This window comes from Agelaius phoeniceus, chromosome 1, assembly GCF_051311805.1.
Source record: "Agelaius phoeniceus isolate bAgePho1 chromosome 1, bAgePho1.hap1, whole genome shotgun sequence".
Lineage (NCBI taxonomy): Eukaryota > Metazoa > Chordata > Aves > Passeriformes > Icteridae > Agelaius > Agelaius phoeniceus.
The window spans coordinates 110669783-110690678 of NC_135265.1; the positions used below are offsets into that span (position 1 = coordinate 110669783).

The window sequence follows — 20896 nt, forward strand, 5'->3', positions numbered from 1 at the left end:
GAAAAATTAGAAGCTTTGGAGGAAAACAGAAGAGAATGGAATTGAGGTTACTATTATTTATAACTTCTTTAAATTTGAGGATTTTTACTCCTATTAAAAAATGATCCTCCTTAATTACTGCAATAATTTTGTTTATATTTAATGGGGATAGTTGACAAAGACTGGCAGAGAACTTCATGAAGTTAAGTCCCATGTGACTTCAGTGTTTGACCTACCATTAGAGAGAGCTCAGTTATTAATAGTCCCGACACTTTTTATGTATTTCCCCTATATTTGGGAATTCAAATTACCTGTTCAAAATACAAGAGAGTAGTGTCTCACAATCACAATAGGCTGGACATGGCACAAGCAGTACTAAGCAAGGGCTAGGGATATATTAGCAGGGAAGGCAATCAGTCACGGTGGGAACAGGTACAGGAGCAGGACAGGAGGATATGAGGTCTGGCACAGCAGGATCCAACTGCTGACTACATTCCTCAAGGAATGCTGATGAAGGTCTTGCTCCCAAAGCCTGCTATTCCACCATGTCTGAAACATCTAACCCACTGGCAAACCTGGGGCTCTATCTCCCTCTCCTGTTACTACCATTGAGACTGTAACAATGTTGTCCTGCAATTAGTTATTCACAAACTTGAGAAAACAGGTGTGGATCTCCTGCGAGGTTCCTCAACCCTACAGATCATCTAGGTGATATTTAATATAGTTGCATCATAAAAACTCTGTTTAAGAGAGCAATATATCTTCAAAGTCAATATCCCACAGAAGCAAATGCCAGAAGTGAGCCAAGTCTGTAACTTTCTTTTTTTGTGTTCCTGGAGTTTAATTTATTTTATTTGAATCATATGAAACCATACAGGCTGAGATATGGAGGCCTCCATAATCAATGGAGGGAGAAAGGCACCTCCAAAACACAATTTTATACTAAAGACTCATCTCTTTCCATTGAATAGAGATGATTCCAGACAACCAGACCAGTCATGCAAATTTTAGCTGGCTAAGATTGCATGCTAAGATGAGTCTCATCCCCTATACACAGATGATGTGATTAAGTTTTGATTTACATGGCCTAATTATATGCTACTGTTTCCAGAAAAATATCTGGCTCATTCAATGTCCAGAACAGACTTTAAAAAAATTAAATAAGATAGCGTAGTTAAATTTTGCCTTACATTGCGCCAGCACTAAGTGGGTTGGTACCATTTATCCTCTTTGCTTTAATCTCTGTACCTCTGTTCCCACATGTGCAATGCTGAATATACCTAATGTTACTAAGAAAGTTAAGGAGATAAAAATCTAAAATGGATAAAAAATACAGCAGTACAAGCATTATGAAAACCCTCTCGAAGGAATTATTATTCTGTGGTCAGTACAAGATAAATAAAGGGCAAATAAAGCCTGGGGCTCCATGCATGACTAAGGGTAATAAAGAAACACCGAGTATGCACTGCTGGAGACACAGGGATCTTTTAGACAAACTAACAATTCCATGAACCTCAGCAATAATGAAATCCGATTTCCTATGGATTTAGGTCTTGAAGTGAATTAAATTTGATATCTGTGATGCAAGTTCCAGCTGGAGTAGCTGGTTGAAGCATTTTTCAGTCTCTCTGTGTAGTGGTCTCTAATATTCTATGAACTAATGCTGGAGACTTTCCTTCTGCAGAGTACTCTGCCTCTCACCTTATTTTCAAGGAACTACTCAGGAACTTAATTATCTTTTAGTTTGATCTGTCAAATTTGTTTAAAATCAGCTAAGAAGTTCCAAAGGTACTTTAAGAGCAAAGGAATAGAAAACACAGTATAATCACAACAATCTTGTTGCCATAGGAAAGAAGTGTAAAGAAATGAAGGAAGGGCAAAATTGAGGCCTGCTACTTCTGAATGTTCATCTCAAATGACATCCAGCTGTTAAACATTAAATGTTACTCTCAACAGCACAGGGCAAGGTCTTAAATGGATTTTCACTGCTCTCTACTCAGGAGATATGTGTTTATTTAATATGATTAAAATAGTCTTAGTAGTCAATCACTCTTGGGAGGTAGGCAGAATATAAGTTTTGGTTAGTTTTATTGCAGTTTTCAGAAAAAGGTGACAACTCCATTCTTCTTTTTTTTTTTTTTAATGGAGCTCTCTCCCGATCCTAGTTTAGAAAAATACCAACAATCACACCCAAAAGGACATATACAAAGGCTTGTAATATTTTTTTGAAAACCTACTTGAGAACACTACTGCTTGCCAGGCACGAAACCAAAGAACACAAAAGGGCAAATGCTAACTGCATTCTGGGTGGTATTTTTTTGGTTTTGGTTGTTTTTAGAGGACTGACTCACAAGTTCAAATAGTTCACTGGCAACCAGAAGCATTGTCAAAGAACAGCTGTCATCTATTAATGAACAGGTTTAGGCATATCTGAGATTCATGAGACTTGTGAATAAATAAAATACTGTTATTTATACATGCCTAAGCAAACTCCTGGAATAATCTATGTCATTAACATTTATTTCCACAGCAGCCTTTCAATACCATCAAATTGGTTATTATTGCCCTTCTCCAAAAACTCATCAGTCAGAGGAAGTTAAAACTCCTCTGCATTCAGTTATTATTAACTGATTGGTTTGAAAATTGTGAGTTCTCAGAAATATGGCGTGACTCCTTAGTTGTTACCAATGTAAGCAAAAAAAAACCCTCAAAAAAAAATCTGATGGTTTTCATGAGCCTGCCCATGTAAATTAGAGCTGCAGGACCAAGACCCAGCATAGAATAGCTGAGATGAGAAGTATCTAAAAGGTCAAGCAGCACTTTAGTTATCCAGATCACTGGGATACAGAAGTCTTCTCTCCCCCTTAAGCCCACTACAAGACAAACTGCAAAAAAGATGGGAAAATGCAGTACAAAATAGTGACAATACACTGAAACACTTGTGCTTTTTTGTTTTGTGTTGTTTAAATGTCTTTAATATGAAACTTTTAATATGGTTTTTTTCCCCAACCCACCACTGAACCACAACCTTTTCTAAATTTTGAAAGAGTCAAGAAGTTTAGTACTTCTGTATGAGCTCTATAACTCTGGACATCAATCTTCCCCATCTACAGGAGTGCTTTGTGTAAATGAAGTTACTAAGGACATGCCCACAGTAGATGGCAAGCAAGAATGTACATAAAAAGTCCTAGATTTCCTCAGATTAATACAGTCTACAGCAATGCATCTGAGAATGGTCTACTGCCTGCGAGCCTACCCTGCTTATTTATCTTATCTCTGAGTAGGCTTCACGCACTTCCCAAAAGCGTGGCCATAATAGACTGTCCTAGGGAGTTCCTTTCTTCTGTGGGACTGGGAAAGCAATGATGTGCTTCCACTGAAGCATCTCATCAGTCTGGGACAGATGGTCCATTGCAGAGGGCAGGGATGCCTGATATCCCCAGGCATAAGTGCCTTGGGCCAAAATACTGTGCAAAGCTGTATCTCCTTTTTACAACCAGCAAATACGTATTTCACCACTACCAAATGGATGTATGACTGAAATTATCTCAGACTGGCATCTATCATGTCATTTTTCACAGCTACTAGTCACACTTGCTACTGCATTTTCCATTCTCCAAAATTTCATCAGTTAGAGGAAGTTAAAATTCAAGTAGTACATTCAGATTTCACAGTTTTGTGAACAGGCAAATTATTTTGTCGAACCTGAAAACCATGATGAAACTGTATAGTAGAATTTTTTTTTCCTAGCAAACTCTTTCTTATCAGGCCAGTGGTAAAACCAATTGGGCTAAAGGGGTTCTTGTTTAAATCAACAAATGCATTTTACTAAAAATGGCAAATTATACACCAAAGTAATGGTACACGATGCCGCATCAGGATTCCAAATATTTTTAGCTAAGGTGAAATGTTACTACAGACAAATATGACAAATTCTCATGGGCACACTTTCCAAACACACATACATGCAGAGCATACAACTGTTCAAAGCAGTTCTAATTAAAACCAAGCAGTAGTGTAACATGTTCAACGTGGCCTGAATTTTTTTGCCATGTCCACACTACAAACTCCATGAATTTTCATGAAGGTGAGTAGCAATACTGAAGTTTCACTTACCGTAAAGTAAGTGTAGGCAATCTTAACGGGAAAAATACCCAAACATCATTTCTGCATGTGCAGAGAATTCTCTTAGCTATCATCCAAACACATTCTGCAGAAATGCTCACTTCACACATATTTGTCTTTGCAGCAGTTATGTTCAGTGCTATTGTTTTGTAGTTTTCATGTTTCATACTAACAATATATTCTCTATTTACAGTAGACATTGTCTCTTTCATTTACAACAAAATCAGTTATTTTACTTGAGACTTTTTTCCAACAAGCTCAGTAACTCAAGGGCCTGCCATTATCCTCCTGTTCTAAACAATATTTGACTGTTCAGTTGCTGAGCTTCACTTTTATGTCAAAGTAACCAAAATTTTTTTTTGCCTTTTTTTTTTCCTCCCCCAAAATAACCAACTACAACTTGTGTTAATATGTAGTATGACAAGACCCCAATTTAGAAGCACCATCCCCTGACCAACCCCTATGGCTACTTAATCAAAACACTGCTACTTGTGACTTTGTCAGTAATTTTGCTCATTTATCTTTATTATGATTTGAAGAGTATTTGGAGTGGAAGGTTAGTTTTGTACAACTAATATTGGTGATGAATGGCAGTGATAACACATTGCATGAAGAACATCTATTAAAGTCTAAAATAGTATTCTGCTGCCTAAAAATAAATTGCAATGCAAAATATTTTCAGAGCTAATGAACAATAATTCAGTCCTACAAAAGAATTGCAACTTTGAGGAGTAAGGGCCTTTAAGCCAACACACTCAAGTTAGAGAGATGCTGATTCTGACAGATACAATATTGATTCTAGCACTAATTAACTCAAATCTTTAGGCCCTGACTTCAAAAGCACTAGTGTAAATCAACCAAACAAACAGCTATGAACCTTGGATAAAACATTTGATTGCTGAACATAAAAGCTCCACTGATTTCATCATCATGCGGCATCTTCACTGTGTGCACACTCTGCAGAAACATAGAGGAAAAAGGAATCTTCCTGGCACAGAAGTGGAACTACTTGGGAGCTTTTAACCTCACCCTTAAAGGAAAGTATGGGAAATAAAGCCACAAATGCAGTCTTCCTGAATTTTCACTTTCTCTCTGAACTGTATTGTACCTGCTCACCTTTTTGTTTTTCTGTTCTCCCATGATTCTTCTCCCCCATGTTCCTCCTCTGTATGCCTGCAGTTACAGGATCCCCCCAAAGTACTAACTCCAGCATGCAAAAACAGCATCAGCTGTGCTTTGCTTAATCTATTCTGTAGTTACAACCTTGTTTACCCAATCTGTCAAGAAAAATCTCCCATCTTCTTTCTCCTTGGAAAAGAAGCCTACCTTTTCCAGGATTTCCTTAGTCAAGACTGAGAATGCATCCTCGATGTTCACGTTTTCTTTAGCACTGGTCTCAAAAAATGGCATTCCGTATTCCCAAGCAAGCTGAAAAACAAATGCAGGAAATGGGATGAACATTCTTCAAGAAAAAAAACAGTTCCTAATACTAGTAGAAAGCAATATGAAGGTGTTCTGACTGCTAACACTCCATAAAAACCCTAATTAAGTACATGACTGCTCAGTAAAGTACTCTATATTCATCCTCAGTTTATAAATTTCTGGTACCTTTTAAAACATTCTTCTAAAATTTGTGTGTTTTCAAAACAGCTTTTTAAACCAATCTTTACTTGCAAATAACAAGAATAAAATCCAGTGGGTCTGTTCTCAGTGTTTTGATTTATTTGGAAAATTAACTGTCTCCTAAGCAATTATTTAGAGGAAACTAATGGAATGCCGGCAGATAAAAATATGACAAGAACTGTTGAAAAAAAGTGGCAGGATGAAATACAAAAAAAGAGATGTTCCCTTATGCTAGACAGAGAGAAGCACAGAGATAACAGACAAGCAAATAAAACATATGCATGTAAAATGATATTATGGTAAAAGGCAAAGAGAGAAAATACTTAGATGGGCAGCATAGACTTGGTTGGTTTTCTTTAATTTACTCCTGTTGTCTTATTTCCAGTGTATTTCCATTACAGATAGCTTTGAGTTATGTTGGCATGAATAAAAGAACCTCAACACAATATATATACAATAATCAGACTCCAGAGTTTTAGTCAAAATATAATAAAGATTACACTTAAGGTAAAAAAAACCCAAAGTAAGTAAAATGGTTTCCTTTCCAAAATGCTACAATAAATTGCAGTTCTGAAAATAAAGATGAGATCTAACTGGTTCATTAGACAGAGACCACTTCATAACTTCATAAGGGATTCTGAAACTCACTGGACTGCTGTGAACTGTTTTCGGTACTGCAGCAACTTGTTACAGAAAGTTAAGATCATTCAACTATTGCCAGTACAAAACAGTGATGCATAAGGGTTCATAAAGAAAAAGACAAGCAATAAAAGAATACTGGGCTAATAAAGTAGAGAGAACTACTGGGTCACTGATTATAAAGTACACAGAAACTACTATTAAATGCCCTTTTCCTTCCTTGTATCATGTAACAGGTTCCTAGAAGTTACCTATTTACAAACTTTGATGAACACATACCAACCCTTTAAATCATGGAATTGCAGAAATAATTTGGAAAGACAACGCCACTTGAAATGAGGCTACTGCCCACACAATACTGGGTCAGCCATGGCTTTTCCTACAGAAGTCTTGAAATCCACCAATGATGGAGATTCTGTAGCTTTTATGGGACCCTCTTCAATGGCTACATCAACGTTTTAGTGCAACTGGTTCTCCTCAACTCCAACCTGAACCTCCCAAGCCAGGACCTGTCTGCTCCCCATCTGTTTATTGTCTGTCTGTACAGAGAAGAGTCTATTTCTGTCATTCCTTTAGTGCCACTTCAGTTGCAGCAGACCAGTAACTGCTCCTTAGCCTGCTCTTTATCGAGCTCCCTCTCCTCATGGAATACTAGTAGTAGACACCAATCACCTTTATACCTGTCTGCTGGACCAGCTGCAGTTTCTCAACACCCTTCTTGAAATGGGAGAGCCAAAGCTGGACACAATATTCCATGTGGCCTTGTCAGCACTAAGTAAGGGGGGTAATAATTTCCCCAGATCCACCATCCATCATCCTTCTAATGTAGCCCAACACCTTTAAAGCCATCAGGGAAGACTGCTGACCTATATTCAAGCTGGTGTTCATTGTAACTCATCAGTCTTTTGTGGCAGGGCATTGACTCATGCCTTGGATTATTCCATCACAGGTGCAAATCTTTGCACTTCATGAACTTCACGATGTTTCCGCTGGCCCAGTTCCCAAGTTTATCAAGGTCCCACAGAACTGGTGTTCTCCCATGTGGTGTGCCAGTCACGCCCCTTAATCTCATGTCACATGCAAATCTCCTTCTATCATCAGCCAAATCACCAATGAAGATGCCAAACAATGTGACTGAGGCAAGGCTGACTGCCTATAGTTCCTAGAACCTTCTTCCTTGCCTTTTTTAAAAGACACATCACAGCATCAAAAGGGATCTCTTCTAACCACCACGATTTTTCAAAGTTGACTGACAGTGGCTCAAATCACAATGATCAGCTCTTTCAGCACACTTGGGAGAACTTCCTCATGTCTATGGGCACATCCAAATTTCCTAAGCAATTTCTAATCCAAAGCTTTCACACTGCTGGCTGACCTGCTCCTTTCCAAACCAAGAAGGGACCTGCAGGGGTCTGGGAGCAAGCTCTATTTGTGAAGACCAAAGAAAAGAAAAATCAAATCAAATCAAATCAAAAAACCTTGACCCTTCTCTGCATCATGTTACTACATTGCCCACTACACCTATCAATGCACCCCCATTTTCTCTATATGTGCACAATATTGGTCACAGAAGACTAATGTATCTATCTTTTAACTTCACTCTGCATACTGCTGAACTTTGTGGCAAGCAAGTCCTCCAAAAGTGTAGCTCAGCGCAAAAACCCCCACTGGTCCAGTGGTAAAGCAGTTGAAAGTATGAACATGTATATGGCTACTCCCTCTCTGAAAGACCATAGAAAAGTGTATTCAAATAACTACTTTTTTTTTTTTCCCTTCGGGAGCATCTTGAATAGATCCATAAATAAAATACCTAAATACATTTACAAACATGTGGGAATTATGCTACTGAGAAATGATATTTTATAATATCCTTGATAACAGTTTGGAGAACTTGTCTTGAAATAAGCTTGTATCTTACCAACAACAATAAAATAAGTAATGCTAATACTACTTCCTAGCAAAGTGCTGGTGTGATTTCTTAGTGCTGAATCAGAGAGATCTGTGATATCTCTCTGATAGCTGAACCTGATTTATAGCCTTGAAACTATAAATCAGGTTCAGCTATGAAGACAGCAAAAGCAAAAAAAAAGAAAGAGGATTTTACTTGGCTTTTTCTGTTAGAAAGATTGGATAGGAGAAAACCAGCCACATTCTACCAAGTCATATAACCTTCAGCATTTTTATCTTCCAATGAAAATGATAATCATATTGGGGGCTGAACAGAGGAGCCTAAGAAGGTTGAGTTAGAACTTTTATCTAAGTGAATAAGAAGCAATTAATACAAGAAAAATATACTTCGTAGTGTTAAAATCAAGTATGTCAATTTCTGAGTGATCACAATTACGTAAGTTTGTACAAAATGAATTATTACATGATTTTGTGCAAAAAGAAACAACAAAAAATTTCTCAGCATTAAACTGAAATGAAATTATACACAATAGTCACTCAGTTATAACAGATTTTTACAGAAATGCCAGTATAGATTATGAGATTCCCAGGGAACCTAGACTTCTTCTCTGCAAGAGACTGAACAGAACAGCACTTTAAAGCTCATTCTATCAGGGTAATATGAAATACGTAACTAGAAATTATTATTTGTCAAAGTTGGAATTAAACTGTTTCCCTCTCAATTAGGATATTTTCTTCTTTAGAGTGAGAGGACAATTACTGTGTCTCTCTCTCTCTCTGCTAACAGAATCTTTCTCCAGCACATTCAGTCAGATCCTTTAGCACTTGTAAATCATATTAAAAGAAGAAGTAGTATAACAGAAGAGTTGCCTTGACTCAAGGTCAAACACAGGCAAAATCTAGAAAGCAGACTCACTGGGGAGGACGTAATGATTTCTTTCTGAAAAAAAAAAAAAATACTACATCGAGGAATTTTGGTTGCATGGTTAAGGACCCATAAGTCAGAAAATGTCATGGTTAATACCCTAAGCAAAACCCTACTACTGCCCTCTGGTGCACATGCATCCAGTGACTCTCTAGGTTTCTGACAGTGCATGCTTTGTGTGAGACTACAACATGTATTTTTCAGTAACTTTATTCCTTGTACACAGATATGGTACATTAACACTGACAGCATCTTCCATGTGAACTATGAACTCTCAGGAGTGTAATGTTGTCCAAAAGTTGATGTTATTTTTTTAAAGTTTCCTAATCTGGGATTATATAATTGGCAAGAAGCTATCTGGGTGTTTTTCTTCAAACATGAGACATCCTGCTTGACTCACCATGCCTGAAAGCATAACAGGAGGGCTAATTCCAAGTTCCAGAGAACAGATTCATACAGTTTGCAGTAGCAAAATTTACTGGTATATAGGACACGCTGTCCTGCAATATTTAATTATTATCCCAGTTTCTTCTGTCATAGCATGGCTTCTGAATTTCCTAACTGGCACTCAGTGAAAGACTTTTGCCATTCCCTTTAGACCAGCACTCCCCACTTAGTAAGTTCTTCCCCCACCCATGATCAGCAGCTAGAAACTCTACTGCAGTTGAGTCAACTATATGTCACATACACAGTTTTGGGGAGCTGGATGTTCAGTATTTGTCCAGTCTTATTCAAGGCTATTTAAGAGACAATGCAGATCACTTTGCACAGGCTGCCAGAATAGTTCTTTCACTGGTGGGTGGTATCAGAAAAAGTATGCAGAATGTATTTCATTTTAATAATCTACATTACAACAGTGCTCTGAAAATGCAGTCTATATAAGATTTCTGTTGTAACATCTAAAACTTTAAAAGTACATTTTAACCTTTAAAAGAAAAATTGGTATTCTGATGACATCAGCAAGGGATTACTTAATGTATTTCTAGCACTCTAGAACTTCTCAACTGTTCTTCTAGAGCCAAGACCTAATAGAACTTTTGGAATTCAGGAGCTTTTTATCATTTTCAGTTTAACAGCTCAGTCACACACTAAGAAACTCAGGAGGACCCAAAGAAAGTACTAAAGATACCTTTTCTCCTTTCTGTTTTGGAACTACCCGCTCTGACTCCTTATCACACTTGTTGCCCAACAGTATTACGTCCACTTCATCACCTGCTTTCTAAAAGAGAACCAGCATTAATAAATGTCAAGTAAGAAAAAAGCAAACAAAAAAAGCCCTTCACCTTAAGCTCACAGTAACCTTCAGCACTCCATTTCCTTGAAAGTAAAGGCTAAATTCTCTCATGACCTTCATATGTGCAAATATTTTCCACCAGTTACTGAGATTTGGAGGAAAACAGCAAGGATGAAAAGAGCAGAAAAAAGCTACTTGGAAGTGCCACGTATAATTTCCAACCTCTTTCATAAGATATAAAGTATATGGTGCATGGGCACCATCTTCTGATGAATGCTCCAGCTTGAGGCTTTAAAGTGACTGGAAATGCCCTGAATTCACAGACATTGCCCTACTAAAAGTAATAGATTCATGGATTAGCATATGACTCTGCTCTACATCCAGCACTCACAAGTAAAAGGGAAGGAATTTGCTGCACCTGAAAGAGCACCTCTCTGTGCTTCACTTTTGCACACAGACAGTAAAATTACTTTCAAAGTGTTCAAACTCAACATAAAAGTCTGATTATTCCAAGACACTAGGAAGAAGGCAATAGATTTTAATGAAGTAAAATTTAAAAACCTCATTGATTTCAAAAGGAAGAAAAATCTACCTTTTTGACCTTGTCTCCTTCTCTGTTCCTCTAATCCACTCACATGCATGATGACTGTGAAATGCACTGGGTTTTTCACATCAGTGTTATTTTAAGATAAGTAATTTTAACTATACGTGACTAGAATAATGACAAGAAAAGGGAATAATTCTGCAACAGCATGTGGAATTTGAAAACTGACACTCATTGTGAAAATCATAACATTTAAAACCGCTTTTGGTGCTTAAATGGAGGACACTGAGGGTCTCAATCTACAACTGAAGCTACTGTAGTCTGATGCCATGGCTTTTATTCTGGAAGTACATGCTCCCACAGCTTCCCTGAAGACTCAAAAGGCCTGGTCTCAGGCTGCAGATCTCTCTACAGGGACTTTGATGAAATCTCTGATCTCTGTCAAATGCTTAACTTTTGTAAATTTGCCATAAAACAAAATCCACCACAAGCATACACAGAAAAACCTCTATTCATTAAAGGATGAGAGAACACTATTTTTAGTCTATTTCTACTTTTACAACAATTTTGAAGACTTCATCAGTAGGCACAATTTAACATTAAGGAACATTATTTCTTTTTTCTTATTCCATTCTCCTCTTAGAGTCATCTAGACTTATTTCATACCCACAGTTTATTAAAATGAAGTAAACTCTGTAAGAGTACAAAGTAGAGGCCTAAAATAATGAATTATTCTAACCTGGATTAATGGACCAAAATGTTGGCTGTTTCAGAATGCATTGAAGCTTCACTCATTAAGATCAGTGGCTCTCCTACATAAAACCACATATATCAGCCCCAAAATAGGCTAAATAGACAATTAAATCTCATTATGTAATCAACCTTTAATTTGGAAGAATACTGAAGGCTGATGAAGGTTTTACAAGTGACATTTGACTTCACTGTGAAGTTAGAGGGAAATACTTGCATACTGCATGTACAAACCAACTACATTCGTTCTGTAACTTAATTTCTCTATTAACAGCACAAATTTTTGCAGTAGGAATGTTCTTTCTAAACAGCATCAAACAATAACAACATTTAAATGAGGTTTGAGGTAGCAGGCCTTTCAGCAAATATTTATTAGTACTACCAATCACAAAGTATTTACTTCTGCAAATAACTACTATTTCTACCTCAATATAATGTATTGTATTTTCACTTTGTCTGGATCCTCCACCAAAGCACTTAGAGTTCTCTTTTTTTAAAGATGGTATCTTGCAGTATCATGCATTTAGAAACCTGAAGATTGTTAGTCAAAATGATGGCCATTTTAAATTCTGAAAACTGATTATGTATGATGTCTGAAAAAATTAAATCAATACGACTAGGCAGAAGTTTGACCATGTGCTCAGCTGGCATAAAAACTGCATGGGTACACTGATTTCAACTGGCCAAAAATATGGCTTTGCAGTGCTTCCAAAAGCTTGCTGTACATTTTCATGCTCTGTTATTTATAGCTCAGGAATAAGCTTTCCAAATGCAAAATCTATAGCTAAAAAGATGAAGGCTATTTTACAGTTAAAATCCTATTATGCAAGTCAGCACTGAATAAGCTCATAGACTCACTAAACATTTTTCCCCCATATTTTTCATATGAAAAAGTACTATTAAAGTAGTACTATTAAAGTAGTACTATTTTCAAAAGTACATATGAAAAAGTACTATTAAAAATCATCAATTTCATCAAGGCAGATATAATTTTTTTCCAGATAAAGTTTTACTCTGGTATCTCAAAAAATGCCAATTTTTGATTCACTCTTTCAGTTTTTCTTTGCATTTTAACATTTCAAAGTTCACATTATACTGAAGGTTAAATTAAATATAACCTGAACCTGAAGAATACCTACACTACTATATTTTGAGAAAGAAAACATCATCATTGTATTTTTCTGAAAAAAATGGAGCCAAGAGATTTACTGAGACTGACCAAGTCTTCTCAAGTGTTTGGCACAGCTTGGAGCCACCACGTTTTGGCAGAAGGGTTTTTCTCCCACTGGGTTCCCAGGCAGCCAGATGTGGCAGCAGCAGAGCCAGGCTGCTCTGAGCAGTGGCCACGGGAGGGAGCAGCAGCAGAGACTCCAACCGAGCAGTGCCACATCCTGGACTCGGAACACTGGACACTCACATCACAGTACCACAGTCTCTGTAGCACACTGCTGACAGGGGCCACCCACCCATGCCCTTCACCCTGCTGCTTAATGTCCACCCAGCCAGGGAAATACACAACCTGACTATGAGGCTATTAACTGTCACAGACAGGTTTTATGAAAAATCCTTTCCTTAGGATTTTTTTCTCCTGAGAAGATGAGAGGCCTCAGGAATAAAATGTAAATGATGGTTTTCTGCTGCTTTGGAATGCAACAGGGGGATCTGTGATTGGTCTCATGTGGTTGTTTCTAATTAATAGCCAATCACAGTCCAGCTGTCTGGACTGTCTCAGTCAGTCACAAGCCTTTGTTATTCATTCTTTTTCTATTCTTAGCTAGCCTTCTGATAAAATCCTTTCTTCTATTCTTTTAGTATAGTTTTAATATATCACAAAATAATAAATCAAGCCTTCTGAAACATGGAGTCAACATTCTCATCTCTTCCCTTATCCTAAGACCCCCGCGAACACCACCACAATTAACAGAAATCAAAAATGCAAAAGTGAAAATATCTTGCTCATTCCTTTTGTATATAATTTGTCTGGGGATTTGGGTGGGGTTTTTTTCAAATGTTAAGTCTTTTTTTTCCTACAGTTTTTATTTTCCAGAAGTGCTGTGAATTCATGTGAGTATAAAAAGTAGCAGACACTTTTTCTGTGAGAAAACTACACCATATCTGTACTTAGAGACTATTGGAAGAAATTATCCCTTCACTTCTTAAATGGTGAACACAGATCTACCAAGAATGATCCCAACCTCCCCTGCAGCAAACTCCCCAGGATGATTATGAGCTCACCCAGAGTCCTCATATAAAGTGGATAGATATCCCTCTATCCAGGGATACATCTTGCAGAACACCACCTTGTCCCTTCACCACATCTTCAGGATGTAGCTGTGAAGGGCTGCTTGATAGTGATACTCATTAATTACAGCTTGAAAAGGCAACAGAAGTTTCTTTGTAGGTCTAAACAGTGAAACTGAGAACCCATGCCTGATAAATAAACTATGGGAATTCTTAAATAGTCTATATTTGAGGAAGAAATGTAGCTTTTCACATTTGAAGAAGATGTACATGGTCAAACATCAAGATGAAGGCAGAGCTGGAGAAGGCCATAAAACTGGGAAACTTCTTACTCATTAGACAATGACACTAGAAACCTACCCTTTGTAGTACTGAAGAACAATTTGTTAGAAATAGGTTGTCCTCAGAGTGTCTTTGAAAGCATCATGGGCAGTGCTCATATTAGGATTGCCAAACATGTCTCTTTCCACATATTTTCCTAAGTACTACTTTATGACCTCCATTACAAATGCCTTGTTTCCAGGACTTCAGTGGAAATAAAAGAATGATCAAATTTATTTGTTTACTAGAAAATTTAGAATGCAGTAGATATAAACTAATTTCTCCCAAAGCCAACCCAGGACTACAGATAAACCAATTTAATAAAATGACAAGAGCAAGAATTTTAAGTTCTAATCAGAGCCATAATGACAAACCTATCTATGAATTGGGAGAATTCAATCTTTTGACATCAAGCTTTCCCACCTGACAAAGAAAAACTGAGTTTCAAGTCAAACTAATTTGCACTTATAAAGCAGTTTGCTGTGCTGCTTTTATTTAAGTATGATATTGAAATACAGTCTAGTGTCCCAAATGCACCAGAGGAACCAAACCAAAAAAGGCCACTATGCAGAAATGAGAGCAACTCAATAATTCATACAATTCATATCCCTCCTGGTTGAGAGGTCACTTCTTCAGGTAGGACAAATAGAAAATTAATGTATTAAAAGAACACTAAACTACTTTAACCAAGACTTGCACAAGAAAAGAAAATTATCTTCTCCATGCAGAAAATTCTGTGATGGCTGACAATTTCCAGCACAGAGATAATTGTTAGGAGCTGGTATTGCCACCTCGATGGCCACATCAGGAGACTAGCACAATTAAAACAAATTCAAGGTATTTAGAAGTAAATTATGACCTACCATCTATGTCAACCATTTTTGGGAACCGAGATGCCATGTGTGAATAATGGAGTGATTTAGGTTGGCAAGACTTCTAGAAGTCAGCTGGTCCAGTCTTCCGCTCAAAGATGGGCCAACTTCAAAATCGGGTCAGGTTGCTCAAGGCCTTGTTGAATGGAGTTTTAAGTGCCTCCTTTAAGTGATCCTCTCTGGGCACCTATTTGAGCATTTGAGCCACTCGATTGTGAGGAACCTTTTGACAATATTAATTGGAATCTTGTTTAAAATATCCTGGAAAAAAATGTTTTCTGCAAAACTATTTGGTACACAGCTGCATGCATTTATTTAATTTTCAAAGGCCAAGCAGCATCAGCCTTTCAGAACAGGTGCATACAGTAGCTAAAAGCCAGGTCAGCAGGAGGAACACTTTCATAAATTGGACATAACCTGAAATTCTACAAATAAAGAATGGTTTCAGGTTCTAAAGTTATCTTCCTGCAATTATCATGCTCCTAATGAATGCATTACAAATCCAATATTCCTATATTGGACTTGCCAGTAACGTCCTAAAATATTAATCTGTGTATGAGTATATTTTTCTAGCAAGCTTTCAAAAAGTACAGTTATGTTACTTAGTTCCCTCTAGTTCTGAATTCAAATTTTACAGCAATACAGATATGGAAGCATATTTGTGTCTTGTACTTCCTTGGACAATAACTCATTTTTAATAGTGAAGCTGCTGTATTCCACACTTAAACTAACTGAAATATAATGAGAACATTACTGGTAATCTGATTGTAATTGCACTGACTGGCCAGTTTTTTTAAAATCAATGGGAGTTTTTAAGAATACTAAATTGCTTGGATTGTTATTTTCAACTGTTGCAAAAATGGCTTAGCACACTGAACAGATTTTTAGAAAACTTTCTGTTTAAAATCTTTATGTGCAAAGAACCAAAAGATGAGAGCATAATGTAATAACTGAATTGCCTCCAAAATTCCTGTTCGACTGGTTCAGGTGCAAGCTTTACACCTATTAGTCTGGTATTTAGTGAAGTCTGGTTTCTCTCTGTTTCCCTTTTAAAAACTTATTTATTTTTTCTATACTTGCATAATTTAAATGGTGCTGTAGCAACAGTCACTTTGATTTTGGGCATTTGTAGGGAATTAAATACTGGTTTACATTCACAGACCAAAGAAAGTGCAAGGAATGTCACCGACCTCCAGGAAGTAATTAATTTTCATGAAATGCCCTGTCTTTTAACAGTTATTGCTTAAAAACATTTCTTTTGCAATGAATAGCCCCATATATTTTCACCAAGACACTTCAGAAATTGATATCCCACTAGGACTAAATTAAATTTTTTATTACTATCTAGCTCTATTACAACACTAATTGCTAGTTTTGAGATTGGTACAATCAATCATGCAATTTACATTCCTAGAAATTGTTTTAGATTATTTTTCCATTTTTTAAACTTTAACAGAAGTACCTTCAGGGGTTAAGATTAAACAGTCTAAGCTTCAATACCTTGAGTACATTTACACGAAAGTTTTAAAATGTCACAAATGGAGAGGAGGCTTGTGCAGGTGTCATTTCCTGATTGACTAAATCAGATCTAAGCCTGCATGGTGGCCACAGGAGCTACTCTCATCCTTCCCTCCACCCTGGCCATACAGCCCTGATACCTTCTTGCTGTTTATGGCTGTGCACTGTAGGCCACTGAATCAATCACCCTGTTGATCTAATTGAAGATGACAGGACAATATGACCCCATTGGAGCCAGTGTGAAGCCAGAACAATATTTTATGTTGAAATATAGATAGATAGATAGATAGATAGATAGATAGATGATAGATAGATGGATAGATAGATAGATAGATGGATGGATGATAGCTAGACAGACAGAAAAGGATATATGCAAGTAATCTACATTTGCAGTTTCAAACTGCCCTCTTACTGTTTGCTGAGCTAAATCTATGTTAACCATGAAACTGTACAACTGTAGTGGCATATCTAGCTGTGACTTTTATTTGGCCAACAGAAGAAAGGCACATGCTTTTTTTAAAAAAGTAAGAAAACAGATGTGTTAGTTTAAAGTTTGTGCAGGCAAGCCAATAAGAATATTGTGTCATCGAATCTCCTTTGTAACACATTACTGAAGTTAGGCTTTGTTACCACTAGGACTTTTAAGATGCCTCTAAGGTCAAGAACAATGATTTAGTAGGTTACCAGAGTAATGTTTTTAAAAATGAGATATTGTGTATGTAATGTTTTCCTAATGGTATAAGATATCCCATGTATATACTGTTGGATATATGATCATGTGTAATTCATTAATTCAGCTGTATACTGAAGCTGTGAAGAGAGAAAATAATGCATTTGATGGTTTTATTTCAAGCCCCCTGCCCCAAGATGAAAAGCCCCCTTTCCCATCCATGCCCACAAAATTACAAGAGTATTAAAAAACTTGCCTTAAACTTAACTTGATTTTGATCAATGGAGAGCACTACCTTGCTTGTATTCTTACACCAACTTCCACAAGCATACTAACTACAAACTGCTGTGCTACTGCTGAGGGGAAATACCACTGCTCCCTACAGCCTCCTCAGGAGGCAAAGTAGAGAGAACAATACTGATCTTTTTTCCCAGATATCAAGAGACAGGTCACATGGGAATGGCTCCAAGTTGTGCCAGGGATATTCAGACTGGACATTAGGACGCATTTCTTTACTTCACCGGGGTCAAACACTGGAACAGGCTCCCTAGGGAGATGGTCAATTCCCCAAAGCCAAATTAAGAGGCATCTGGAAAATGCTCTTAATAATATAATTTAACTTTTGGTCAGTGCTTAAGTGGCTGGGCAGCTGGACTAGATGATCATTGAAGGTCCTTTACAGCTGAACTATTCTAGTCTAAAACTGCCTTGCCTCTATCTAATCGAGAACACATCCAGAGAGACCTACCAAAAAAGACTTGGAATACAGGGTTAGAGTCAGCTGAATGATCTCTTGTTTACCCATGGGTTTACCAGGGTTTACCTACGCTTCTGTCCCTTCACATTGTTTCCAGACATTCATCTTCTGGCCTTCCTACTATCACCTGTTTACCTTACTGCAGCTCCAGTAAGTGTCAGACCTTTCTGTGAGCCTCTCAAACTCACTAATAGAGCAGAAAAAACACTCAATTTCTTTTGCTGTGATAATTTTCTACCACATTAGGAAGTCAGAGCGAAGCACAGAGGGCTCTGACAAGCTCCAGTGGGAACACATACCCTGTCTGGCAGCCATGTGCTGTTGAATCACTTCCTATGTCACATGAAAGCACGTATTTCTGGCTGCAGCAGCCCGAGCAGCTGAGCTAACCAAACAGCCTCCCACCCCACTTCCTCCCTGTTGAAACCATCCTCTCCAGGAATATGCAGCAAGGACAAAGAGGATATTTAATTCCTTTGATCTTGGGATGAGGTAACTACGCTGAAGTAATGAAATTAGGAAAGGGAAATCACTGGCTGTGATACAGAATTTTGATATGGAATCTAATTAAAATCCCAGGATGAGCTCATGCAGACTATCTATGCATAGCCACACCAGTGACAAGAGCACCATAACGCAGCATGCACAAAGAGGGATTGGAAGCTATGTTTTAGAAGTACTTCAGAAAGCATTCCTCCATCAACAGGGGCTTGCCTAAATATAAACCATGTTCCAGTTTCAGATGACAGTAATTCTACTATCATACTGTGTGCTGAGTTAAATGCAAGAAATTCTGGTCAGAAACATACAGGAACAAGAATACCTCTCATGCAGTCATTTAAAATGACACATTAATTACCTTCATTTAGTGATCAATTGCTGACAGATATATTTACCTCATATATGTCATTTATCCAGATTGTTATACTTTGAAAACTCTTCAGATTTGTGATGTCATACACGAGAACAAAGCCTTGTGCACCGCGGAAATAGCTGGTACTAAGTGTATGGAACCGTTCCTGGCCAGCAGTATCCCTGAAGGAAATTGTAACAAATCACACACATACAAACAAACAAACAAACAAAAAAGAGATTATCAGACTGCAGAATCCCCAAGAAAGATTACTTTACTTTAAGGAGTATTGCTCAAATTTTAAATTATGTACTCTAACACGAAAGGAAGAAGAAAAAACACAGATGACAGAAAATCTGGGTGCCAGATATAGCAATAAAAGAAATACACTGGAAATTCATTCTGTATGATACAGCCCTACTAGTGAAGCCAAGCCAGTGGCTGAAACCTGAGAGTAATGTCAAGCCCACCATTCCTTCTTTATATAAATAATTGAGGTGATAAAAACATGTCAGATGAGATCCCCATATTTTGACAACCCCTTTGTAAACCGTGATACAAACAACCTGGTTTAGATGGAAGACAGGTTTTGGGGAAAAAGCCATAAAATATAAGGACACACTGGTTCTTATATGTAATGCCAAAACTTGAGAAAACAAACACAAATGGGATCCCTCAATCTGCTTCAGGAGATGTTGGCTACAAAGTACCATACCTGAAATGTTTCTATACTACTACACCAAGCAAGAGGAACAAATGAGACAAGCTCCAAGCTTTGTCCCAGTCCCAGAGACATGACATCACTGGCATGACTGAAACCTGATGGGAAATAAAATGAACAAGGAAGGTGCATGCCCAGGGGAAGCAAAGTCAGGTGACATGGAAAGAACACAGAGATTCTGTCTGCCACTATAGGGAGAAACTGTGTGGAATTGAAGCTGACAGAAACATGGGAGACAAAATTTTTTCAAATATATGAATGGCAAAAGGCGGTGTAGAAATAACATCAGCTCGTTACAGGATGAGGATGGTCACCTTACCTAGAGGGACATGGACAAGCAGAGGTGTTTAATGCATGCTTTGTCTTCAACACAGATGACAGACCAAGGGGGTCTCAGCACCCTGAGCTGGAGGACCATGACTGTGTGAATGATCAACACCCGGTCGACCCTGAAATTGTGTGGGAACTGCTTCTCCAGCTGGATCCCTACAAATCCATGAGGCCTGATGGGATTCATCTGAGAATTCTCAAAAAGCTGGCTGATGTCATCACAAAGCCTCTCTTGGTTTTTAAGCAGTCTTGGGAGTCTGGAGAGGTCCCAGCTGACTGGAAGCTGGGTAAAGCTGTCACAGTTTTCAAGAAGGGCAAGACCCTGGAAACTACAGGCCTGTCAGTCTCACTTCAGTACCCAGTAAAATAATGAAAAATATTATTCTGGGAGATAAACCTGGACGACAACACAGTCATTGCCACAGACAGCACAGCATGCCAAAGTCCTGCTTGTTGAACCTGACTTCCCTCTCTAAAATGGTAATCCACCATCTAGGAAAGCCAATAGATATGATCTCATTGAACTTCAGCAAAACTTTTGTTACTGTCTCTCACAGTACCCTCCAGACCAAATGTCCTGCACACAGCTGGATAACCATGCTCAGTGATGGGTGAGCAGCTGGCTCACAGGCTGGGGACAAAGGTTACAGTGAATGGGGTGATCAGGCTGGGGTCTGGTCACCAGTGGGGTTCTGCAGGGCTCCATCCTCAGCCCACTTCTCTTCAACGTCTTCATTAACCACTGGGATGCAGGATTCAAAGGGACACCAAGTCTGCCAAAGATACTAAATTGGGAGAAGCTGTTGACTCCCTCCAGAGCAGAGAGGCCCTGCAGAGAGACCTCAACAAATGAGAGGACTGGGCAATCACCAACTGCATGAAGTTT

The 20896-nt window shown here is 38.0% G+C and overlaps 1 protein-coding gene across 2 annotated transcripts in view; it reads right to left on the reverse strand.

Moving 5' to 3' along the window:
* The window catches only part of LOC129125906 (ras-related protein Rab-10-like), a 32688-nt gene that overhangs the window by 4098 nt on the left and 7694 nt on the right, over positions 1–20896 (reverse strand). Inside the window, exons 3-5 of one of the 2 annotated variants that reach the window (XM_054641610.2) lie at positions 19003–19141; positions 10329–10418; positions 5431–5532 (exon numbers count right to left, since the gene is read on the reverse strand). In XM_054641610.2, coding sequence (XP_054497585.1) covers positions 5431–5532; positions 10329–10418; positions 19003–19141 — 331 coding nt within the window. The remainder of the gene's footprint in view (positions 1–5430; positions 5533–10328; positions 10419–19002; positions 19142–20896) is intronic. The other variant, XM_077191247.1, reaches the window with a different exon arrangement.